The 12,234-nt window shown below is 36.4% G+C and overlaps 1 protein-coding gene across 2 annotated transcripts in view; it reads right to left on the reverse strand.

The window, feature by feature from the left end:
• Window positions 1–11,556, reverse strand: part of LOC129764583 (zinc finger protein on ecdysone puffs) — a 28,971-nt gene extending 17,415 nt beyond the window's left edge. Inside the window, exons 1-3 of one of the 2 annotated variants that reach the window (XM_055763794.1) lie at window positions 11,405–11,556; window positions 6,135–6,440; window positions 4,753–4,907 (exon numbers count right to left, since the gene is read on the reverse strand). In XM_055763794.1, the coding sequence (XP_055619769.1) occupies window positions 4,753–4,907; window positions 6,135–6,398 (419 nt within the window). In that variant the 5' untranslated portion in view covers window positions 6,399–6,440; window positions 11,405–11,556. The remainder of the gene's footprint in view (window positions 1–4,752; window positions 4,908–6,134; window positions 6,441–11,404) is intronic. The other variant, XM_055763796.1, reaches the window with a different exon arrangement.
• Window positions 11,557–12,234: the final 678 nt, after the last annotated feature.

Raw genomic sequence — 12,234 nt, forward strand, 5'->3', positions numbered from 1 at the left:
TTATAATCGATGAAAAAAAATATCACTGGGATAAGAAGATAAAAAAAATATATTTTCAAATCTGTTATTGCCGTTTTTGCATAGTCCCTTTGCATTAATATGAGTGTATGTTATTTCAATTGTTTTGATTTCGTATCCGTGTTTTGATTCCGCATTCGTGTTTTGACTTAGTGTCCGGTGATTCCGAAATTAAGCTAAAAGTTTGGTGGAAGGTTGACTATTCTTCATAACATTGCAGTGAACATTAATTTTATAATCGCCTCACATAAAATCCATCAAGGTAAGATATATTTATAATCGCATTTGAATAAATTTAAAAGCTGAATTTTACCCATAGGCAATGAGCCGATAAAAATGATAAAGCTGTCAAGCATCTTGTAATTCTACTGTCCGAAACTGCGCTGTTGTGGTCTGGATTCTCACTGGATGAGCCAGGTGTGCACGCATCTCGCATCTATCTTATGGTCAAGCTGGGTCTTGGAATCGATAAGGACGAAGCTATGAGCACAGATGATACTCCAGCCGCAACTACTGGTGAAGATGCTCCTTCACTAGAGGATGACACCGAGGATGCCTCACACAAGTTGATTAAACATATACGATTTTTAACTACTTAAGTAGCTTTTCGTAATTTTTGAAAGTCTGATTTGTGTTTTTGGAGAAAGGAAACGGTATCTTGAATTGAGTTTGTCGTATCAGTTAGGGTCAACTATTGTAAATGTACATTTTAATTCTGTACCGCGTTGTAGCGGCCCCAGAAGATGTATATTCTTGTCATTAGTAATAGCATACCAAATACTTGAACTGACTACATGTTAATAATAAATATAAATTATTTCAAAATGCACAGTTTAAATGGATTGCATTCGAAATTGCCTATTTTTGTCCGAAAATTCTCACAATGTAGATGATGACTACGGGCCTGATTCTCCAGCGCGAATGGAATGTGACAACAATGAACTCCTCAAAGTCACATGCCCCAGGCCACGGTATCGCCGAAGGCGATTGCCCTGACGTGAGAGGTTCATTTTGGAGTAAAATACTCAATGAATTACAAATGGTGCAGTGTTCATTGAAATATATGGCAAAGCTTGTGTTTTTTTGCAAAGGCTCTATGTATTCAATGTGTTTCATGAATATATATTTCTTTTATTTTAAAAATGTTCATTCCTTGTTACAAATATGTACAGGAAATAATTTCGTTCATCTTTATAAATGTTTTCCTCTTATTATAATTGATGAAAAATAATATCACTGGGATAAGAAAACAAATAAAAATATATTTTCAAATCTGTTTTTGCATAGTCCCTTTGCATTAATATGAGTGTATGTTATTTCAATTGTTTTGATTCCGCATTCGTTTTTTGACTTAGTGTCCGGTGCTGATTTTAGCGTAATTATTGCTAAAAGTTTATCGGAAGGTTGACTATTCTTTATAACATTACAGTGAACATTGATTTTATAGTCTCCTCACATAAAAGTCATCAAGGTAAGATATATTTATTATCGCATTTAAATAAATTTAAAAGCTAAATTTTGTTCACAGACAATGAGCCGATAAAAATGATAGACCTGCCAAGGATCTTGTAATTCCACTGTTGAGCCCGGTGAGCACGCATCTCGCATCTACCTTATGGTCAAGCTGGGTCTTGAAATGGATAAGGACGAAGCTATGAGCACAGATATACTCCATCCGCAACTACTGATGAAGATGCTCCTCCACTAGTGGATGACACCGAGGATGCCTCACACATGGAAGAAGTTGATTAAACATATACGATTTTTAACTACTTAAGTAGCTTTTCGTAATTTTTGAAAGTCTGATTTGTGTTTTTGGAGAAAGGAAACAATATGCTGAATTGAGTTTCTCGTATCAGTTAGGGCCAACTATTGTAAACTTTCAATTTAATGTTGTACCGCGTTATAACGGCTGCAGAAGATGTATATTCTTGTCATTAGTACTAGCATACTAAATACTTGAACTGACTACATGTTAATAATAAATATAAATTATTTCAAAATTCACAGTTTAACTGGATTGCATTCGAAATTGCCTATTTTTTCCGAAAATTTTCACAAAGTAGATGATGAATCCATCTTTGAATCTGTAGTAGCAATTGCCCATTTGGAACGGCGAATTATTAGAGATCGTTACATTCCTTTGGTAATGCCTAATCCTATTTTTGGTTACCATTGCTGGTACTAGTCGATAACAAATGAGGATACGACTTCAAAAGTCACAAAATGGTATGTTTTTCCACTGCAATCGCACACGAGAATTGAGTGAGTGTTCATGAAAGTTCATTCAAGGCAAAAATCTCTCCACAGTCGCCTTCGGGAATTGAGTGAGGCAATTTTTCCGAGCTGTCACTTCTCATTCGCGCATCAGAATCAGTCCCTACATCTTTGAATCTGGAGTAGTGATTGCCCGTTTGGAACGGCGAATGATTAGAGATCGTTCAAGTCCTTTGGAAACGCTTAATACTATTTTTGGCTACCATTACTGGTACTAGTCGATAACAAATCAGGATACGACTTCAAAAGTCACAAAATGGCATGTTTTTCCATTGCAATCGCCCACGAGAATTGAGTGAGTGTTCATGAGAGTTCATTCAAGCTAAAAATCTCACCACAGTCGCCTTCGGAAATTGAGTGAGACAATTTTTGCGAGCTGTCACTTCTCATTCGCGCATCAGAATCAGCCCCAATAACCAAAATGCCCGAACACTTCACATCCGAAAAAAAAATTACGAAAATTCATTATTATTTCTCGGCAGGGCCCCCCCTTAATATCCCTCAAAAGAGACATAGTCCTACACAACAAAGTCGGTACGTAACCATCATGAGAGATCGTTAGCGATATATTTGAATCAAACATTGGAAAAGAAGCGGCCATTTTACAGATCACTACACACATCACAGCGATTTTGCAATAAGACAACGCTCGGCCTCATGATGTGAAAACGGTGCAAAACTAAATTTTAGTTTCCTTCATTCAATTCCAAACTAATAGCCGGCAACATGTCATAGTTTCTGTGTAGAGTTACCGATCAGGAAATATTCAATTTTGCCATGAAATCAAAAAGTTACAACAATGTATGTACAATAATCCGAGTGATTTGTTTCCTACGATATTCTAATAGTTATGATTCTTGCGAGAAAACAGCGAGCAGTAATTCAGGAGCCCAATTATTTAGTTTAGCTTGTGAGAGTGGGTTTTCGTTACTTCGTAGTATGAATTTAATTTTTTGTGTGAACTTTTTTTTTCTTCAATAAAAAATAATATTTCAAGGTAAGATAATCTTGGTAATATATGGATAATCAGTCATGTACTTAGATACATAATAAAACAAACTAATTGATCTGTTTTCAATTCCAGTCGCTTTTGGGAACCAACTTGTAACTGGACCTGCTGACAGCTCCCTTTGAAAGTTTGATGCTTTCCCATCGTCTCATAAATTAATTCACTTCGTATTGCTTTGCTATGCTATGGTTACTGATCGAACTCAGTAAACAGAAGTTGCCAAACAATCAGCCATTTCTCGATTGAAAAGGAAATGTTTTTATAATCGAATGAAGTTAAAAATGAGGAAAAGAACAATGAATATCAAAACAGGATATGGATATTTTCAGCGCTGCTTTAATTTGTTAATCGGAAATTGTTAATGTGATAGGAATTTTTATAAAATAGAGTCATTGGAAAGGAGTTTATCGTCTTTAGTTTTTTGGAGGATATAAACGGGATTTCACTATCGAAGAAGCTAATGGGAAATGTGCTGCTTAAAATTAATGGGTCATTTTCAAAGAGTTATCATCTTCTCAGTAAAATCTATTTCAAACAGTTGATTGCTCAATTTCACTCAATAGAGGATGTTGTATGGGCAAAATGTCCATTGTGTTTCATATTTGTATCAGTCATACGATTATTATACTAAAATTTGAATTCTGCATTTATTGGAAAAGTTGAACAATTTTTCTAGAGTATATTTATGTAATCAATAGGTCGGTGATTGAATTCGACGCAATCTTATATTACTAACCATACATTAAAATCCACGAATTATTTGCTCATTGAAACAGCCTTATTAAACGAAGTATTGATAATGTCTGATCATTTTATCATTTCGTAGAATAATCGTTCTGTCCATTTACCCGCCTCGGTTTTCATAACAACCCTTTTTCTTGCCAATCGTAATTGCCTTGTAATAAAAACAACAAAAATAACATTATTCTCAGAATGCGAAAATAATACAAACGACTGGAATACACGAAAAGTTTTCAATACCATACCAATACCACATGATAATAAGAACACGATGCAACAGAAGTCGTCGCATGGCTTCATTGATTTTATAAACCTTCTGTATGTGTTTTATGAATGATGTATATATCAATAGATTGATTTGAATAATTGAAACGCCTTGAACTGGCTCTCTCGTACAAACAAGTATTGCTTTCTCTCTTTGTAGCGAATGGGTCGATCTCTACATATTCTTTCACAGGATGCTATAGGTGTGGGCTCACGAAAACAAAATTTGCAGTTTCAATTATCTTGGGGAGAGCGGCGGTCAAAAACTACGGCGCGTTACTGCATCGAACAGATGTGTTTTGCTTTCGCACTTGTGAATGGATTTGAAAGTCCCATAATATAGATGTAGGTAATCAGAACCACCTTGTATAGTTAACGTGAGAGTTACAGAAAAGCTGAATCGAAAAAAACGTGATCTTGGAAAATGGTTGAAAATCTCTTACCTCTCTTTCTTGCTCGAAGAATCTTTAGCATCTTTATCGTTTTTGTTTTTATGAGAGTTTTTGGCCAGAACATTCTTGGAACGGGTGAAAGCATCCGGTTTACGAATGCCACCTTTATAGGGGCCGTTACTGTTACGGTTTTTTCCGTACCGATTCTGAATGGGAGAGAGAGAAAACATCGAAGAGAAATAGAAGAGATATTTTATGGACAACTCTTGTGTTGGTGTTTGGTTTGCTTGCATTGTGTTCATATCGGCTTATGACTAAATATTTTCGCGAAGTTAATTGGATTATTGTCGAGAATTGAACTGAAACTATTCGCCTTTGATTGATCTCCAGAAAAACACAATGCATGATCGATTTATTTTAATCTCTTGAAACCTTTCAGGGAAAGTAGAAGATTTTATCGTGTGCTTGGTGGGATGAAGAGTACTTAAAATACTGAGTATTAATATTAGTATTCATTTACCATTAGAGAAACGTAATGTATGCAAAACGTGTACAATATTAACTAGCTTAGCTCTTTTTAAACTTAACATGGTTTAGGAATGCTAATCAAAATGCATAAAACTCAATGAAACACAATTCTTATTTTCTTTTCGCTTGCTGCAATAACTTCACTAAAATGGGTTATACCAAAGGAAAGATCAGAAAATCGAAGATCTTTAAACGATCAAAATGAAACAGAAAATTGGTTTGAATTTAAAAACAATTCTTTCCGTGAGATGATCGAATGGATTCCAAGTCACAATTGAGTTACATCCGTTATTTGAGTCAGCTAGGCGTTAATCGAATTTTTATAGTTAATGCTTGTAATGAATTTACGGATTGACAAATATAAATTTTGACATAATCATAATTTTGATTTGAACTTGTCTGAAAACTGTCTTAACGAGTTCATTAAATGATAATGATTTTTACAAACGTTGGCTGAAATTTGTTTTGTTTTGTCTAGGTCTATAGTTCTACAACAATAATAAAATCGCATCAACAAATTGAAGTGATTATGAAATCCATCCGATTTCGGTTTTCTGCTGTGTATCTTATATCCACACGAAATAACGTGTGTGACTATTTCTTTCCTCTGCTACCGATGTTCAAATTTAAGCAAGAAAACTATGTAAATGGGACTTTTCTTTAAATTAATAACTGGAACAACTAGAAACGATAAGGACAGTAAAAGACCTCTTAAATGTATCAGATGAAAGCAACCAGCCGAGCATGAAATATTCCGCGCAGCAATTCGTCACTGCCGCGTCCCATTATATTAATCATGCCGCGGACAGTGCAAATCCGATCCATTTAGTTGGTGGTTGGTTGGATGGTAAATATGCACGAAAGTAGTACTATAAGGTGTGCTACTCGCTAAGCGTGTCACTTACCCGTATGAAGTTGAATCCATTCATATCATCGAATCGGGACGATTGAACGCCGTCCAGGAGCGACGGCGGAACCTGGTTAGTGTTTTGATTGCGGAGTAGATTATTGATTAGACTGTTTGCCAGCGTGAGGGCGTCATTATTTCCACGGCCCCCGCCCACACCTGTGTCCCAAGGATTGATTCGGCCAGCATTACCATAGTTGTTGCCGAAATTACCTCCACCACCACCACCATTATTGCGACGGTTATTGTTTCGATAAGCCATTGTTGCTCTAGATTTCCTTCCTTGATTCAAACTTGGGAGTTTCTGTTGAATGTAAGAAAATATATATCGTTAATAAACAGTATAATAGACCAATGTACATCCTGAAAACACCACGAAACAGTCGTTATGAAACAATTTCTACATGGAATGATACAATATATTATATCACTACATATCGTTTGTCAGTACGAACATGCGCAATAGCGGCACTGTAGAATAATTTTGTATCTCCGACTTTCTTTGCATTCTCTCATGCTATGAAAGAAAGTCAATCGTTCCATATGATGACACAGTCTATCAAAGAACGACACAACCAGATTGCCAGTATAGTAAATCGGTGTAGTGAATAACCCATGCATGAAATCGATTTTCCCAAAAATTCCAGATGTAGACAAATTTTCTACTAGTTCTGTAGTGGTAGTTCTTCAAGCATTTTATTTGCTCTGGTGTAATCCATGAGTTAAACAGCGACTGAGAAGTGTCGTAAATAATAAGAAATTTTAATTAATAAAACTAATTTGAACAATTCAAAGTTATATTGAAGGGTCTTCAAATACTAGTACAGAAACGAGTCAATTTCATGTTGATTCGGAGTTGTTACGATGTTACTGTTACGATATTTTTCCGAGTTTATGGAAAATAGCTGCAATAACTCCAATTCACAAAAGCGATAGTATCAACGACGTTGGTAACTACCGATCAATTTCGATACTCAGCTGCTTGCCTAAGAAGCTCGAAAGCATGGTGCATGATACTTTATACGAGTCCGTGCATCACATCATCGCCAAGGAACAACATGGTTTTGCTAGGAAACGCCCTACCACAACGAATTTAATGTGTTATGTTTCAAATATCATTGGAAAAATTGAAAAACGACAACAACAGGGTTCCTCATCGTCTTGCCGTGGAGAAATTGAAAAGGCTTGGCCTTCCCGGTGGATCTGGACGTATTCGGAAGGACGTAGTGCATTCGTACGTATTGGGAACTTCCTCCGTTGGAAAGGAGATGGGGTCTCATAAAAATAATGCACAAATTTCAACCAAACATGACAATTGAAAATTTTCGGAATACTCTTAAGGAATATTCGAAAAATTCAATTCGCATGTGTTCTATAATAACATATCCCATGAACGTGCATTTAGTAAGAAAACGTCAATGTGATAACAAAAAAAATAAATTTTGGGCGGGACGAAGTTTGCCGGGTCAGCTAGTGTTAAAGAAAAATTAACTCTTCGCGGTCGTATGTCTGCTTTCCGCCACCAAGGTTTTTGACGTAGGACTACATCTTTCATTTCTATACTGGGGTGTATGTTCAAAGTTTCGAAAACGAAAGCGTTACGCCGAAGAACCAGATTATGAGCGTTAATAGCTCCAAAACAACTGAACGAAATGGTATGGTATACTCTTCATTCGAAAGATAAAATGTCTACGTGTTCTATGTTTGTTACTTTTTGATTCAAAAACTTGTTTCAATCACACCAATCGGTATAAAAGCGAGTGTCGCTCGGAAATCCAATCAGTTATGATTGCGCAACGATTGAGGTACCATCGCTGGATTGAATGGATGTTTCCCTAACACAGACTTGCAAACCATGGAGCCAGGGGAAACTAGCATTGCAAATTAGATGCAAGCAGCGGGAACTTTTGTACTCGTTTGCGTTTTTGCAAATCAGAATGTTTCCCTAACACAGAATTCCAAACTATGGAGCCTGGGGAAACTGGCATTGCAAATTAAATGCAATCAGCGGGTACTTTTGTACTCGTTTGCGTTTTTGCAAATCGGAATGTTTCCCTAACACAGACTTTAAAACCATGGAGCCTGGGGAAACTGGTATTGCAAAATTGATGCAAATTGTGGGTACTTTCTACTCGTTTGCGTTTCTGCAAATCGGAATATATCCCTAATACGGATTTCAAAACCATGGAGCTTGTGAAATTGGCTTTGCAAATGAGATGCGAGCTGCGAGTACTTTTGTACTCGCTTGCATTTTTGCAAACCGGAATGAGTTTTCCCATAACAGATTCCGAAACCAATAAGTTGGGAAAATCGGCATTGCAGATCTTGGCAGTACTTTTATACTCCCATGCATTTTTACACTCCGGAATTCGTTTTGCTTACACGGTCTACAAAAGCGGGTATAACTTCTACGTATACTGTGTGATGATTAGGCAAAATGTAGATACCTATTTGCTGCGATAACCACTACCATAATACATGAATTGACCTAAACAGGGATTTGTTTGCAATTGAATTCGTGAATTGTTTCATTCATTCACTAGTTTAATCAATACATATAAAAGATAGCTCTGCGCAGTAGCGACATAGTACCTAATGAGGAACATCCGAGGTGCGATTATTGCTAACTGAAAAAAACACAAATAATTACTAATCCAACGGCAGTCCCACGTCAACCTTGCGGTTATATCATAGGTATAACCCTCCATAGTTTTTTTTACAGTGCGTATGGTGGCTTTCAGTTGAAAATCAAGACTGAATGTTGAGGGATTTGTTTCGAAAGATAGCACTCGAAGGAGTTACAAAATATATTCTTTTATATAAAAACAGCATATTAAAACACATTATTCAGTAGATACATATCTAAAGTTCACAAAGAATTGAATAAATCTCGCGTAACTTTTGAAAAGGTCCAATGTAACATTTTCGTCAACTCGATAAAAACGAAGTTGAAGACCCGAACATTATTCCGCGAATTGTCGATAAAAGTTATCGATCTTTAAGATCAAGAATAACTCTCCAAAACCAATCGTAGCTGTTGTTCCGTGATTTGAGTTTAAAGTTGAAGCCAAGGAGCGAAAAATGTTACATTGGACGTTTTGACTGCCCGCGTTTGCACATTGGACATATTACGTTGCACGATAAGAATTTGAAACTAACTACTAAACAACAATCCAAAAATCAGCATTTCGTTCTAAAAGACAGATTATTATTGTTATCACCCGAATTGAACTGAAATCGATTACAACTACTGTAAAAAACAAAAACTCAAAACGACCGAAGTACGACTTCGCGTTGTTTTGACTGTTTTGTTACTTCGGACGTTTCGGGCATCGGAGGAAAGTGGCGTCCGAAGTAACAGCCGGGTACTTAAAATCCGAATCTGTACATTGGATTTTTTTTGTATCGGCGATAAAAAGATGAAGAAAATAGATACGTGAACGATTGTTTTTGTAATGCATTCAATGATTGAAGACTAATAGCGTGCATCTATTAACTCGATTTGTTTACATTTGTTACATAGGACCTTTTCAAAAGTTACGCGAGAAATCTTGTTTATCTTTCATGATACAAACCCAAACTCGTCTTGATTATCTGTGATTTTCATGAAGAAAAATCGATTTGCATTTACTAGTTGCGTGAAAAAACCCGAAATCGGACAAATCAACATCATTTACCTTATTAACATTTCTGACCTGATTTCAACTTTTTTTTTAAAGAAAAACTTGAACTGTACGCTTAATTTTGCCACGTCTGAATTGAAGGTTTTTTTTTATTAGTTTTTTAAGCACGAAGTAAAAATTTATTTTTCTTATCGCTACATGAGAATAAAAAGTTTATTATTTATTTTATAACCCCGGAAAACTAAAAATAACGAATCAACCAGGTGTGTACACATAATTCTGCGATTGTCTGTAGGTAGAGTTCTAAACCAAAATCAAACTGTCCATGATATTTCATGCATAATTAATCCAACTTTAGAATAATTAATAGATTTCATCATTACACATTTTGTTGACTGTCCAAGTTGCGTATATGTATACAGCGCTAGCAAACAGTTGTTACTACTACTGACTGCGCCTGCCACAGCTACAACGGTAAATTAACTAGTTTATCTAAACAAAGTACCGCGAGGGGCTTGCGCGACGGCGGTCTGTGCCGGCCGGCTTTTGTAGCATATATCGCAATACAAAACTCACGCACACAATGCCGCTACACCCTACATTTTTTCCATTGCAAGAGCTGCCCTAAATGCTCTGAGAAAATGGACTGTGCTCGTGATTGTTGCGGCTAACGAAGCTTTCAGAGGAAAAAAGGCTACGCTTCCAAATAATCAAGACCATACGAAAATACTCCTAATTTTGTTGTATGAAAACCGGGAACAAATATATTCTATTACAGTTTCTTCCTAGTGAGAACATCAATCTTTTTGTTTTGCTGTTTCTAAATATTTAATTTCACAAAGGTATCGCTAGTTTGCTGATTTAAAACAAACTGATAAGAAAACATTCGACATGTAATGTTATAAATACACGAATTACTCCGGAAAAACATTTTCACAGCTTCATTGGACGTTTCCAACACAAGCCATATGAACTATCGTTTGCACTGATTTAGCAACCAGAAGGTACAAACACAGTAACAAAAAAAGCCGCATACAGCTCTGTTATAAATCTACCATTATTGATTTATATTTGACGGAACTGTACAGAAATTAAAATTTGCTATTATTCATTGCTATTATTATAAGCGGAAGTATCGTTTTATTATAAGCGGAAGTATCGTTTAAATTGAACAGTTAATTCCATCTTCGCAATTGAATGATTTTATTGGTGAGCCGACATTAATTGTTGCCGTCAGACTTTACGAAAAAACCACAAGCTACTGTGAAACGCACGGGTAACAAAAATCAATAATCTACCGCTGGCTAATGGTGCTAGCAGAGGGATTACGCCCTGCTGCTAGTGATTCTATCATGCTTCCATAAGTAGGTTTTACTAAACAAAACTATACATTGGAAGCAAATTTGGCACTCGGCACTAAAATTGCGTAGATGGAGAAACACAACATGAACGTCATTAGCCTTTTTCTCCTTACTGGCCTCCATTGAAACTTTTTCGCAAATGGTGGCCATCGCTGTCTTTTTCGATCGGGTGGAGATTTTTCCTGCCCAGCATTTTATCGGTTATAAACGAAACCTTCTATATCTCAAACTGTCTATCGCTTCTCACAGATATCCTAGCAACATTTTCAAACCATTTTACTTACTTTTGACAAGAAAAAACACTTTGAAAAAACTGAGACACTTTCTTCGAAATTTACTTGAGATGAAAAGTACTTGACACCGTGAAAGAACAAAATCAATTGAAAGCTAGAGTGAACGGTACAGCCGGAGCCGGTTGTAAAGTTTTCTCGAGTGGGCGAAATGAACCCAACTGACGTTGCATTCGACGTAAACTGTCAGTTCAATTTCGCCCCGTTTTCGGTACACAGACACTAAACGTAGTCAGATGAAATGATACGAATATTCTATGATGATAATCAGGTATGGGCCAAATCGCATCGAAATTCGTTCAACAACACTCATTCACAGATAAAACTCACCCTTCTATTCTCCGTTTATGCCTCACTTTATTTGAGACAGAAAACATTCACCTATCCTCTTCGCAAAGTTCATTCTCGATTAGAACGGAAAAATACTGTCTCGATTCCGCTCGTCTATTCTCAGAAATTTTTGCATTCCCTCATTTGCCTCTCGGAATGACGTTAGATGGTGATAGAATCAAATTGGAACTTTTGTTTGAGCCAGCGAGTGTCTCTGTAAAATCATTCGTTTTTCACTCAAGTAGCAATCATTGAGCCTCGATCGTGACAGTAAAATATGGGTAGATAGTTGAAATCGAGTTGTTTCCTGTGCACTATTGCAATCACATTTTTTTGTTTCTAGTATGAAACGTTCTAAGCCAACGCAAAAGACCATTGTTGTGTGCCCAGCAAACATTAAATCGCACAACAAGCGTATATATATCATCATATGCCCTAAAATTTGGTTGGCATATAATGCGCCTAACTGGCATATGCATGCAAAAGTGGATGCC

Source organism: Toxorhynchites rutilus, chromosome 2, assembly GCF_029784135.1.
Source record: "Toxorhynchites rutilus septentrionalis strain SRP chromosome 2, ASM2978413v1, whole genome shotgun sequence".
In the NCBI taxonomy this organism is placed as follows: domain Eukaryota; kingdom Metazoa; phylum Arthropoda; class Insecta; order Diptera; family Culicidae; genus Toxorhynchites; species Toxorhynchites rutilus.